The sequence below is a fragment of the Schistocerca cancellata genome, chromosome 9 (genome assembly GCF_023864275.1).
Source record: "Schistocerca cancellata isolate TAMUIC-IGC-003103 chromosome 9, iqSchCanc2.1, whole genome shotgun sequence".
Classification (NCBI taxonomy): Eukaryota; Metazoa; Arthropoda; class Insecta; order Orthoptera; family Acrididae; genus Schistocerca; species Schistocerca cancellata.
The window spans coordinates 218,006,616-218,021,564 of NC_064634.1; the positions used below are offsets into that span (position 1 = coordinate 218,006,616).

General features: G+C 38.6%; 1 protein-coding gene across 1 annotated transcript in view; it reads right to left on the reverse strand.

The window, feature by feature from the left end:
- The window catches only part of LOC126100158 (carboxypeptidase D-like), a 250,461-nt gene that overhangs the window by 147,663 nt on the left and 87,849 nt on the right, over positions 1–14,949 (reverse strand). Inside the window, exons 7-8 of the mRNA XM_049910700.1 lie at positions 13,370–13,561; positions 6,000–6,085 (exon numbers count right to left, since the gene is read on the reverse strand). Coding sequence (XP_049766657.1) covers positions 6,000–6,085; positions 13,370–13,561 — 278 coding nt within the window. The remainder of the gene's footprint in view (positions 1–5,999; positions 6,086–13,369; positions 13,562–14,949) is intronic.

A 14,949-nucleotide genomic window follows, 5' to 3' on the forward strand; every position in this document is an offset into this window, starting at 1 on the left:
AGGGGAACATTGCAGTCAACAATTTTTCTTGGCCTATTTGTGTGCTTGTAACTAAGAACCTTTCAGTTAATTTGTTGTTGGGCTGTGACTTTGTTCACAAGGTCGGTCTGGTGGTCAATTTTGCGAGTAATACCTTTAGCTTTGCTTTTTGTCCTGCAGAGAAATTTGGATTCTGTTCTTGTCATGAATTTGTTCCACTTAAGGCTGTTAATAATATCGTTTCACAATTTGATGTTCGTCATCTGTCTGATGTGCAGGCATTTCGTTTGCTCCAATTATTATAATGTTATCCTCAGGTCTTGACTAATTGAGTGGGGGTTACGGATCGTATTTGTTACAAAATTCGTTTGATGGATGATGTTCTGGTCTAGCAGGCTCTTTACCACCTGTCACCTCCCAAGATGTGGATATTACATCGTAAAATCGATGAGATTTTGAATAATGGGGTTATCAGACCATCTACTTCCCCATATACTTCACCTATATTCTTGGTCTCTAAGGAGCATGGTAAAGACTATCGACCTGTCGTCGATTACCACCGTCTTAACCAGAAGTTTATATTGGAGTCGGTACCGATGCCTGGTCTTCACAACTGTTTCATTTGGTTCACTGGAACACTTTATTTTTCCGTTCTGGATTTAAATCAAGCCTATTACCAGATACCACTTACTGAGGATTCAAAGCCTGTTATCGCCTTTGCAACAGATTGGAATCTCTTTAAGTTCAATCACGTTCCCTTTGAAGTTGCTACTGGGCCAGCAGTGCTCTCCCGTCTTTTGGATAATGCGTTGGGTGATCTAAAATTTAACTGTGTTTATAATTATTTAGACTACGTGGTAGTCTACCGTCATAGCTCTGATCAACACTTACAATATCTGGTGTTGGTTTTAGATCACTTGAGTGAGGCGGGATTGACTGTCAAACCCGATAAAATTAAATTATGTTGTGGAGAGTGTTCCTTCCTTGGGCACCTAGTTTTGGCTGATGGCATTAGGATCGATCAGGAGTGTACTGTCAGCTTAAGACATTTTCGCCCGCCATGCAATAAGAAAGAGATTGCTAGATTTGTTGGAATGGCCATTTTCATAATTTTCATAAATTTGTACCTAAGTTTGCTCAATTAGCCGCTCTCCTTAATTGTCTGCGTGGCAAGAATCAAGTGTTTCAATGGGGTAGGAGTCAGCAGGCAGCTTTCGAAGCAATTAAAACTGCTCTAACCAATCATCCGGTTCTTGTTGTTCCTGACTTTAGTCAAAGTTTTATTGTCCGAACAATGGTGACAGGTGGCCAGTTGTTTATGCCTCAAGGTGTTTGTCCGAGGCAGAAGTCAAGTATTCAGCTTATGCGTGTGAAGCCTTAGCTGTTTTGTTTGCCCTTGAAAACTTCAAATTTTATCTAGAACATCGGGAATTCTTACTGGAGACTGATAACCGGGCATTGAGTTGGGTTTTGGCCCGACCCAGGAAAACTAGTAGGGTGGTTCGCTGGGCGGTCCGTATATCGGCCTTCCATTTCAAAGTTTGCCAAAGTTGCTGACAATCAGGTCACTGGTGCCCTCCCTCAGTCACATGTTTTCTGAGGAGGAACAGGAACCCCTTGGTTCTGAGGAAGTTATTGTTGCCAATGTCCTATCCGAGATCCCGGAATTATTTAACAACATCAACGATAAGCAGGAAGGGGATCCCAGATGGAGCACCGTTAGGGAGGCTATACTTTCCGGAAAGCAGATGCCTGGATACATTATAAATAGAGGCATCCTGTGTAAGCGAGTTGGGAAGACTGGTCAGTTTAAAATTTGTCTTCCTCAACAGTTGATACGTCTGGTTTTTGCTTATTTCCATGATTTGCTTGTGGGAGGTCACTTGGGGGTTGCAAAAATCATTACCAAGGTTAGCTAACAGTTAACCTGACCCTCCATGAGTTGTGATATTAGGAAGTTGGTAAATAGCTGCCAACTGTGCAAAATTGGTAAGCCTAATAATAGGTTATGGGCATGGCTCTTGCAGTCTGAAAGGGAAGGAAATCCCATGGACAAATTGTTTGTTGATTATTTGGATCCGCTTTCCCAGACACACTGTGGGAATAAGTACATATTTGTTGTCGTCGATGCTTTTAGTCATTTTCTTTGTTTTCTCCCCAGTCAGAGGGTTACAACTAACCTTACTGTCCAGCATCTCACCAGAATGTTTGGGATCTTTGGCCCACCTAAAGCATTAGTCAGTGATAATGCTACCACCTTTACATCTCACCAGTTTAAGCAATTTTGTTTTAATCATGGGGTTCGTCATTTCACCACTTCACCTTATTACCTGCGGTCTTCTTTCACGGAACAGGTTAACCGTAATTTGAAGGCGGCCCTTGTTATTTATCATTCCCATTTTCCATCTGAGTGGGATCAATCCTTGCCAAGGTTAAACTTTGCTTTTAATTCCGCCCACCATGAGTCTTCTAGGGCTACTCCTGCCTCGTTGAAGTTAGCCTATCCTTTGAATTATCTGCTCACCAATTTATGGCATACCAACAATCTCTTGCCTTAAGTCATAGACGCCCACTCGATCAAGGACAATTGGGAGAGTGCTAGAGCCAATATTCATCACACTCATCATCGACAGGTGCTCCTTTACAATCTTGACCAACATTCCTTTCAGGTAAAGGTTGGGGATACAGTTTTTGTTAAGAATTTTAATTCTGGAAAGCGCTTCGGGGCCCAGGCTGGTGGGAAGTTTGCACCACGCTTCACTGGTCCGTATTGTATATAGGAGATTTTAAGCCCTGTCAACCTCTTGCTTAAAAACCCTCATACTGCTAAAGTGAAAAGGTTCATGTAAATCAGATTAAGCCTTAAGTTGAGTAATCTCTTGTTACCCTCCTAGTGTGTGGTTTTGGTGGGGGAGGTTGAAACGTGACGAAATGACACGGTTGATTCTCTGCATTTCCTCCATGACTAGCGCATTCCTTCTGAGGTTCCCCCTTCGCGCTCTGCTGATTTCTTACCCTAGCCAGTGGGCACTCTGGCATTGCTGTGGTTGCCTGCCTGCCGTGTTTGCGGAAGAGCATCAGTCTGGAGGAGGAACTCTGATTGCGGATGTCTGAGAGCGTACAGGAGGCCACGCCATTTTGTTGATGGTTTGGCATGACTCGTGTCAGGTGTGATGCATCATTAAAGATGTGATAGCAGCCAGTGTTACTGTCTTGGTCGCAGGTGGATCCAAGGGGATAAGGCCTGGTTGTCCACTGAAACTCCTATCCTACGGATGTCATCGGGCTTAAAGTAAGACATTTTGACCATTATTTGCATCATTTGTAAGCAACTGGGGACTCTGGCATATGCAGCAATTTGGCAAAAATTATTTTTTTTGTCAGTGTGTAAATGACTGGACAAGGAGTAGTTTATTTAGTGCTCACCTTATGCTCGTATTCTGCGTGTGCTGCTTGTGAATGTAAACTTGACTCTCACCTTTGTCAGTTGATTTTAAATACATCATCAAATACTGAATCCAAGTAGTGACTTTCAATTAATAAGTTGGATTCTTTCTTTCCTCATCACTATGCGTGTTAAATGGCAAAGTAGAATTGTAGACCTTAACTTGCTACCTCATTTGCGTGGCATCAATAACAGAGCCTAACCTGTTAACTAATAAGGCTTGTGGTAAACAAAGGTATTTAAGTATGCTGTTTTAAAATATTATCTGAAATGTGTTAATGATTTCTGTTGCACTAGTTGATTCTGGGGTATGAACGGAAGTGTTGGCACGTTGTAGTATCTTGAGAATTTTGGGGTAAATTCAAGAGACTCGTATTTCCACCATCTCGGACACGCGTTATTTTAAAGATGAGTGTGTGAACGTGGAACTGTGTCTTCTGCGCCATGATTATGTGTGTGCAGGACTGGCGTGTATCGGATGGTTGATCAGCATGGGTAGGTAGTTTTAGCGCTCGCCTCAGAAGTTACATATCCAGCACAAGGAGCAAAAATCACGTACTCCGTGACAGTACTACGTCAGTCATTATTGAGAACAGCTGAATGGTGTTAAAGAAAAAAAAAAAGACACTTACTTATTCACTTACTTTCGTGAGGTCCGGATGGTGGACTTGCTAGAGCTTTCTGTACTGTATTTGTCATAAACTATGTAAGAGTATCTTTCAGACCAGTAATTGTTGGGCTTACAAAAATGAACCATTTATATAGTGTACTTTGTGGAAGTGAAAATACAGTCAGATTGGTTTAAAAGTATCCTAAGTATACAGAGTTATTTTAAGAGTGTAAAAAATTCCTCCAAAACAGCATCTTATCTTCAGAGAAGACATTGGGTAGACAATTGCAGCTGGCTATCCTGAAAAGAAGATCGGCGAAATAACTCCACGTAAGCTCCATAATAAAGTGGGAGTGGGAGTCTGGCACACCAGCACCACACTGCTCCCTCTAGTCACCACAAACCACCAGAACGTCTGCCGTGTAAGGGAATCCTGCTAGTTTTGATTGTTTTGGAAACTTTAATTGAATGAGAAACTAGTATGCTTTAGTCCTGCCTTGGCTTAAAGCTATATTGGGGCTCTGGAATTTGTACTGCAAGCTGCAGCATCATCCTGTTGTTTCATGGTTGTTTTGTTCTCAAACTAGGTGTCTGCCCTAAACAAGCTTTGGACTGGGTGTTTCGCCCTCAGCATTATATTTGGGTTTCAGCTGAGTGTTTAGTCTATTGACTGTCCATCGTATGCCACATCGGTAATGGTCAACCTGTCATCGGTTGATTTCAGTGCTGTAGTTAGTTGTAGATCAGTACTGCTTTTATTACCTTCTGGCCAGGGTTCTTGCTCGACGCTTGTCTTTAAATACGCCGCTAACCTGGTTAGCGTACATTGTGACTAGCTAAATTAGTCACTGCTCAACAGCCAAACACAGTTTGTCGGCCATCAGAAGCCATGTATGTGTTATTTATTCCTTTATTCTGGTCAATCTATAAGCGACTGTTTCATCATCAGTTCTTTAACGTGCCTATGTGCATATTTATGTTTATGGGAGAACTTAAATTGTGTTCACCTGTTGAACTTTAACTAAAGTGCAGAAAACTGAATCAGATGTTTATTACTGTTCTCGTGCTATTATCTGTCAAGCGTAACATGCAACATTTTCTTGGTCAGTTATCAAGTGTTACAATAAATGCAAATTGCAGTGACGTGATGCGCTATTTCAGTTGTTCCTGTGATTTCTTATGTGCGCATATAATATTTCATTGTTTGATATAAGACTGATTAAGCCTTTGTTGAAATTTGGTAGGGAGGTGCGCATATCTCGATGTCAACTCTTATTCAATCGAAAAAACGCACAAAAAAGCAATGAAGTAACATTAATTGCAGGCATTACAGCAGAATCATGCTTCTCAAAAAATCCGTATAGATTAGAGAAATTAAAACATCAAGTCATATGCAACTTGAAGCTTAACAGACCTGCAGGACTGAATAGTAATGACGTATACGAATATTGAATTCTGATTCCAGAACGCTTCAATACTCTCTCTCTCCCTTTCTCTCTCCCTCCCTCCCTCTCCCTCTCCCTCTCCCTCTCCCTCTCCCTCTCCCTCTCCCTCTCCTCAATAATTCTTTTACTTTTAAGCAGAATATTTACTGCAATGATAGCAAGTTAAAAGTTAAAATGTGAATATTCAAACCTGAACCCTTGCTTTTCATGGGTAGTGTAATACTAACAACACTATCCTAACCACAGAGAACAGTTCAAAGTCTCAACTATTGTGTAACCCCTCACCCATGTCTTTCCACATTTCGAAAGCAGGCTGTTCAGGAAAGGCTGGATACTGGTACTGCAGCCTAGCCCACGATTTTAATTTGTCGCAAATAAGCATACTGCATGATTTAATGAGCCCCGTTTTACAATGACAGTAAAAGTAACTCATACAACTGAGACAGCAGTTACTGCAGCCTGTTGCTCTTATGCATAAGAACAATAAATGTAAATACAATGAATGTAATATTTCACTAACCTTCGTTTGTTGGTACTGATCAGGGAAGTTCCGGTTCAAATCTATGCCATGAGCATTCTCTCGTCCAATAACACCATCCTCATCACCTGTAAGTAAGATATACTGTTTATTAAATGTCACTCAGGAGTCCAGTGGTCTTAATTCTTTTTAAAACGGATGCCATTGGCCAGTTCATTAATCTTGTCATAAAAATTAGATATAAAGAGCTAATAACAATCAAATGCATTCTGTAAATTGCTTGAAAGAAGGCTCTAAGTTTTAACTAATTTTATAAGCTCTCTCTCCTTGTATTCTGTTTTTGGGGTTCTGTACCTCAGTCAACAGAATCAGAACCCTTACAGGATGACTTTGTTGCCCACCTGTCCATCTGTGCATCTATTAAGACCCCTTTTTCTCAGTAATGGGTAGAAGTATCAAATTGAAATTTAAACTGGTAAGGTTTAGGAAATGGGAAAATTATGGAAAAGTCACCCACAACCCTGGAGCAGGGGAGACTCCCCAGACAGGGTGAGAACAAAAGTGTGTTATCATAAAATATATTTCACAATTCATCAACAGAGTAACAGCAACAATACAAATCAATAATTATAAGCATCTGTCTGGCAAACCTTGCAAATGGCAATGGCCCACACTTTTTCCAAGCACTTTGTACCTCTCATTGTCCAATAACTTACAATAAACTGCTGCTAGATGGAGAGCAAGTTCTTTCATATAATCTCCATTCAACCTCACAGGTATCTCATCTAGTTAACTAGTTTCATGTTCCATGGATCATTTGCATAATAAATCATAATGATGTGTAATGACCCATTCTATATTCACATGAAAATATTTTGTAAATATGGATACATCCTCACCATTCCCCTCTTGAAAAAAAGTATACAGATGTCAGTTAGTAATTCCTACCCACCACCTTGTTTCAAATTTTACTTTCCTGTCTGTCAGAGATTTTATATCACTAGAGAAGTGATCACCTATTTTGTGCTAAAGATAACTTTAATGTGGAGTAATGAACCTCATTGTTTCTTCTGTTATTGTAACTATACACATTATTGTTACTTTTGAACTGTAATGCAGTATTTACAACAAACTTCAAGAGGAAATAAACATACTGTTAAGCAGTACACAGATATATCGCTAACTTTGGTTTGCTGCAGAATGCTTGAACATATTCTCAATTCGAATACAATAAACTTTCTTGAGACTGAAAAGCTTACATCCACGAATCAGCATGGTTTTAGAAAGCATCACTCATGCAAAACTCAGCTTGCTCTATTCTCACGTGATATACTGTGAAATACAGATGAAGGGCAACAGGCAGATTCCATATTTCTAGATTTCCAGAAAGCACTTGACACAGTCCACCATTGCAGGCTGTTAACAAAGATAGGTGCAAGTGGAATAAGTTCACAGATATGTGAGTGGCTCAAAGACTTCTTAAGTAACAGGACCCAGTATGCTATCCTTGATGGCAAGTGTTCATCAAAGATAAGGGTATCATTAGGAGTGCCCAAGGGAAGTGTGATAGGACCGCTGTTGTTCTCTACATGCATAAAGGATTTGGTGGACAGGGTGGTCAGCAATCTGTAGTTGTCTGCTGATGATGCTGTGGTGTATGCTAAAGTGCTGAAGTTGAGTGACTTTAGGAAGATACAAGATGATTTAGACAAAATTTGTAGCTGGTGTGATGAATGGCAGCTAGCTCTAAATGTGGAAACATGCAAGTTAATGCAGGTGAGTAGGAAGTACTCAGGTACATTAGAGTCCTGCTTGACACAGTCAAGTCATTTAAATATGTGGCTGTAATGCTGCAAATCGATATGAAACAGAATGAGCATGTGAGAACTGTGGTAGGGAAGGTGAATGATTGACTTCAGATTATTGGGAAGATTTTAGGAAAGAGTGATTCACCTATAAAGGAGACCGCATATAGGATGCTGGTGCAACCTATTCTTGAATACTGCTAGAGTGTTTGGGATCCATACCAGGTCAGACTGAAACAAGGCATCGAAGCAATTCAGAGGCGGGCTGCTGGTTTTGTTACCAGTAAGTTCGAACAGCACACAAGAGTTATGGAGATGCTTCGAGAACTCAAACAGGAATCCCTGGAGGGAAAGCAATATTCTTTTCGAGAAACACTATTGAGAAAATTTAGAGAACCAGCATTTGAAGCTAACTGCCAAATGATTATACTGTCACCAACATATTTTGAGCAAAAGGACCACGAAGATAAAATACAAGAAATTAGGGCTCATATGAAGTCGTATAGACAGTTGTTTTACCTTCGTTCTATTTGTGAGTGGAACAGAAGAGAAAATGACTAGTGTTGATACAGGGTACCTTCTACCATGCATCGTATGGTCTACAAGCTGATTGTGGGTGAGCACTACATATTATTCTTACAGCATGGTTTTGAGCAATGAAGACTCTTTCTTAAAGATGAGTCACTCCAGAACATTATTCCATATGCAATTATTAAAGAAAATGAACAAAATATGTCATCTTGCCGATTTATCTCTCACCAAGATCTGCATTGATTCTACGTGCAACTGCGACTAAACTACATTGTTTTAGGAGATCAAAAATGTGCTTTTTCCAGTGTAAATTCTTCAATATGGTCACCTAAGAATTTTAAATTTTCCACTCTATTTATTGATTCGTCAGCATGTGTTATCCTTATCATTAGTGTAGTACCTCAAGATGTGCAGACTTAATATCTTATGTCATTTTAAAATTGAGAGTGAGGTCACTTGCTGAAAACCAGTCAATGATAATTTAAGAACATTGTTTACTTTTTCTTCTGTTGCTGTATGTATTCCCAGACTGATTTTAACACTAGACTCATCTACAAAAAGAACTAACTCTGCTTGGATAGATTGCAGCTCACCATATAGTGAAAATGTTGAGTCATATACAGGTGCAACAAAAAGACTGCTAGATAAGTAAGCTTTTGCGCAGAAAGCCTTCTTCTGAATTAGACAAAACACACACACACACACACACACACACACACACACACACACGGACCTAAGATTGAGACTTGGGGACCCCCATACATGATTTCTCCTTCTGAATCTCCCTTGATTAGACTGGTTTAATTACTAACTACAACTTTCTGCATTCTTTCGATTAGATATGACATTACCACTGGTTGGCTATATCATCAATTCCATAAAACGCAAGCACAAGTTCATTAACTGGTTTTCAGTAAATGGTCTCACCCTCAATTTTAAAAAGACACAATATATTCAGTTCTGCACATCTAAGGATAATACACCAACGATAAGTGTAACACGTGGTGAGGAAATAATAAATAGGCCGGAAACTTCAAAATTCTGAGGGGCCCATATTGATGATAATTTAAATTGGACAAAAAACATTTTTGAACGCCTAAAACAACTTAGTTCAGCCACATTTACGCTTAGAATCATTGCAAATCTTGGGGAGACGCAAATCAGTAAGCTGACATATTTTGCATATTTTCATTCAATAATGTCATATGGAACAATGTTCTAGTGTAACTGATCTTTCAGATAGACTCTTCACTGCACAAAAATACGCTGTAAGAAAAACATGTGGTGCTCACCCACGATCTTCTCGAAGATATCTATTTAAGGAGTTGTGCATTCTGACTACTGCTTCACAGTGCATTTGGTCCCTCATGAAGTTTGTCATAAATAACTGACTTGAGTTTAAAAGGAACAATGCGGTACATACACTATGTGATCAAAAGTATCCGGACACCCCCAAAAAAATGTCCTCCATATTACGTGCATTGTGCTACCACCTACTGCCAGGTACTCCATATCAGCGACCTCAATAGTCATTAGATATCGTGAGAGAGAGCAGAATGGGGTGCTCTGCAGAACTCACAGACTTCGAACGTGGTCAAGTGTTTGGGTGTCACTTGTGTCATATATCTGCAAGCGAGATTTCCACACTCCTAAATAGCCTTAGGTCCATTGTTTCTGATGTGATAGCGAAGTGGAAATGTGAAGGGACATGTACAGCACAAAAGCGTACAGGCCAAACTCGTCTGTTGACTGACAGAGACCGCCGACAGTTGAAGAGGATCGCAGAGTGTAACAGCCACACATCTATCCAGACCGTCACACAGGAATCCCAAACTGCATCAGGATCCACTGCAAATACTATGACAGTTCAGTGGGAGGTGAAAAAACAGGGATTTCATGGTCGAGCAGCTGCTCATAAACCACACACATCACACCAGTGTGTGTATTGCGAATGCCCAGTGAATGTCATCCGCTAGCGTGTGTAGTGCCAACAGGTAAAACTCGGAGGCAGTGGTGTTATGGTGTGGTCGTGTTTCTATGGAGGGGGCTTACACCCCTTGTTGTTTTGCGAGGCACTAGCACAGCATAGGCCTACATCGACGTTTTAAGTTCCTTCTTACTTCCCACTGTTGAAGAGCAATTTGAGGATGGCGATTGCATCTTTCAACATCATCGAGTACCTGTTCATAATGCACGGCCTGTAGCAGAGTGGTTACATGAAAATAACATCCCTGTAATGGACTGGCCTGCACAGAGTCCTGACCTGAATCCTACAGAACACCTTTGGGATGTTTTGGAATGTCAACTTCATGCCAGGCCTTACCGACCGACATCGATACCTCTCCTAAGTGCAGCACTCCATGAAGAATGGGCTACCATTCGCCAAGAAACCTTCCAGCACCTGACTGAACGTATGCCAGATACTTTTGATCAAATAGTGTAATTACAATAACAGAAGGAAAAATGACATTCATTGTTCCACATTAAGGTTGTATGTAGCACAAAAAGGTGTGCACAATAATGCAACAAAAATGTACCAGTGATGTAAAATGTCTGACAGACAACAAAGAAAACTTTTATAATAAACTGAGAAAATGTCTCCTTGACAAGTTCTTTTATACCGTAGAAAAATTTCTATTATTGTAACGTATAAAAGGTGGTGAGTAGGCATTACTAAATAACATCTGTATACCTTTTCTCTTTTTGTAAGAAAAAAGTTTAGAAATGTTCAGAATGTAACAGTATGTGCAAATTAATATTCGATGCGAATGTAAAATGACTCATTACACTTCATTACAATCTATTGTGCAAAATGATCCATGGAACATGTAACTAGCTAGCTAACTAACTAGAAGAATACTGTGATTCATACATCCAATGCCTTAGACAGGTCACAGGAAATACCAAGCCTTGCTATTTTGTTATTTATGGCTTGTAGAGTGAGAGCAGAGCAACTCTTCTGAAATCCAAATTATAATTTCCTGAGGACGTTATTGTTGCTCAGGTGAGGCACTATCCTAGAATACATTACCTTCTCAAAAATTTGGACAATTATGCCAGTGACAGAAGAGGTCAGTAGTTACTGACACCTCTCCTATCATATTTCTCAAAAAGCGGTTTAAGAATGGCATATTTCAATCTCTCTAAAAAAATGGCCTGAGTTAGTGAGGCATTACAAACTTCAGATAAGACAGGGCTTATTACATGGGAATATATCTTTAGTACTCTGTTGGAAACACCATCCTACCCAGGTGAATTTTTCTTTTTGAGAGAATAAATAATTTTCTTAATTTAAGAAGAAGAAGAAGACAGTGATACACCCACAGAGAAGTTCAGGAGGCTTGCTTTTTCAAAATAGCACTGCGATTTTTCTCCTGAAACTTTCCACCATATTTAAGAAATGATTATTAATCATACTTGCTACCTGTGACTTACCGTCTATAGTCCTTGCGTTTAATTCAACAGCAATGTTATCCAGTTCCGTGGCCAGTCATCCAGTCTCCATTTTAGCACATTCCAAACAGCCTTTAGTCTGTTTCCAGAATGACTGATTTCTGACATACTGTGCATGTTCCTTTATTTTTAATAACTTTTCTAAGTAATTTTGAGTTGTTTCTGAAGTGTGTGACTACTTTAGGATCTCTACTTCTTGTTGCTAGCAGATAAATTTCTCTTTTCCTTTCTCAAAATACTTCAGTCCCTCTAGTGATCCATGGTTTTTTAACATGGCTTTTTAATGTCCTTATTGATTAGCTTATGCAGAAAGCTATTTTCAAATAATGATATGAATTTATCATGTAATAACTTAAATTTTATGTCAACGTTTGGTTTATTACAAATTTCATCCCAGGTCATCTATTGTAAACTATTCTTAAAAACATTTGTTCTGGAGTCATTAATTATTCTATCTGATTTTCACCAAGAAGTATCAATACTGAAGGAGACTATCTTATTTATCCTAAATAACTATGCATCGTGATCAGTGAGAGCATCTATTACTGTGTATACAGTTATTTTCTTGCTTTGAAAGCTTATCCACTGATGGTGTAAATTTAATTATTGAGATCAAATTGTAGGATCCAAATAAGAGTTTCTGATCATTTTTACTATAAGAATCCTTTAGAAAATGTACACTGAAATAACTGCAGACTATTAACTGCTTGCTGCTCTCTGGCAGATGGCATAGACAGTTCAGAATTTTCTAGTGGGGATCTACACACAGTTATAGCTAATGGTCAAGTATTTTTTTCTGTATTAATTTACAAGCATACACTTCTATGTTTTGACCACCACAAAATCTACTTCTCTCAGTGTTTCTGAACTTGAATTCTGTCTTAATATATGTAACAACTCCTGCTTTCCCCATATTAGTTCCACATGAGTAAGAAGCTACAGTACAATCTTTTACATGTAATTTCTCTAACACTGTTGTTATGTGGTGCTCAGAAAGGCACAGGGTAGCTTATCTTTTCAGAATACTTTAAATTTTCCAAACAGACAACACATATTTCCACAGTTGAGTGCTTTTAGCTGATTTCTATTCCATGATCGTTTATCTCAATATCTGTCACATTGGCATTTACACAATGATTGAAAGGAGAAACTGTGCTACACTCTTCCACAAAAAAACAGTTTCAGAAGACCAAGATCAGTCTTTTGAGCTTCTCTCTGTCACCTACCATTTTGGTTCAAGTCTGGTTACTGAGCGACTAAACAGATGATTCTAATACCCTTGTTGACTTCATGTATGACAAAAACTTCTAAGGATTCTTTGTAACGTGGGTCGGCAAAATTTTACTGTTTGACTTCACTGAACACTTCTTGCATTGCTCTCTTATAGTCATTATGACTTTGTTCAGTTCACCTCACTTGGTGTTGCTTTCAGAAGCAATACTCAGCATGACATTAAGTAATTACTCAAAAATGTCAATTACCTCACACTGATTTTAGTGTACACTATGAAATACATAAGAATGTACCCATTCAAAGTAATGTGAAAGACAAAGAAAAACAGAAACCAGAAAATATTATCATACACAAGGAAATCAAATATTAGTGGCAGTTAATTATACATACCAACTTTAGCTCTGACATAACCATCAGGATTCATGCTTGGCATAATGTGAATTCGAGTAGAGTTCACAATGCGTGAAACAGTGTCATTGGTTCCATAATTCTCACATAGGAATTTTATGAGGAGTAGCAGCACCTCACGTCCCACCACTTCGTTACCATGCATATTACCCACATACTTCACTTCTGGTTCACCTGTCAATTAACACAATAATGTAACACAGCTTTAAGAAATCGAAACATTATTTCGTATTATTCTTCAGTGTGATGTCATAAAACATGTTAATGTCTCCTCAGCCCCTCTGCACAACAGACTTATCTATGACTGACCATGACACTGACTCAAAGGAGACTTAACAGACCTAATATGAAACAAGATATCAAGTAGAGAATTTTGAACTAATGAAAACAAATAGAAGCAATGCTTTTGTTTACGTAAATACAGTGCACATTGTCTTGTTTTCCACTAACATCACTATTTTGGATGACTTTTATAACCTTCATAACATGTATAAACAATAAAATATCTGATTTTTTTTTTTTTTGTTTTCTCTTTAACAAGTGAAGAAGAAGCATAGTGGAACTCTTTAATTACTTCTCTGTATATAACTAACCACAGGTATTCTGTTTTCCTGTAAATTGTGATCTACAGTTGTATTTTACTGTTCTGGTTTTATAAGCAAAGTAAGCAATCCTGTAAAAGCCAGATGTCTGGATCTAAGTGGTGTGTGCAGTCTTAATGCATCTTGAACACCCAATACAATGAATAATTGTCAAACAGAAAAAGTTTCATGGATTAACTGTCCTGAAACTGGTGTAGGCCAATCTCTGAAAATATCCTCTACTGCAGAAGCACTAGTCCTGCAACGTACATATGGTAGGTTAGATGGGGAATCACTGTGGAGTTTGACGCTGATACTGGGAGTCAATCCCTGATGTGGATTGATATCAGTTTAAGTCTGGCAGACAGTTTTTATTTGTTTTGAATATTACAAAACCATGAAAAATCTGCTTCAAACACAATATTTTAGTCAACAATAGAGAATGTTTCCAAAAGTAAAGTTTATCACAAGAAACCTATTCTTGATGTCAAGTATTTACCCTTTTTTTGGCACTTTAAGCTCCATGCAGTAATATAATAAGCAACATGTTTATTTCTGTGCAATAGTTTCACACACTCTTCACCTAATACACAAACTGACTCAAAAACTAAGAGTGTTTACATCAACACTGCATAAAAATTATTTGAATAATTTTCTTCCCAAATATATCAATGCACAAAATTAAGACAAAAATTTTAATTTTGATAACTAACAGAGTTTCCTTTGCAATTCATTTTACTTGACTAATTTAGCTTTTTTATCTGATATATATCATAAATAACACCACAGTTGCTATTCTGGAGATTGCATTACTGCCATGACCATATGTATTTCCATCATATTAAAACGAGATATTTGCACCTTTTATTTGGTGTGGAGCTAATTGTATCATGACACCATGGTTAGTGCAACTTATCATTAAAACGTTTTTATGGTATGTTTCAATTTATGCTGCAATGACAAGTTGAACATGTCACCTGA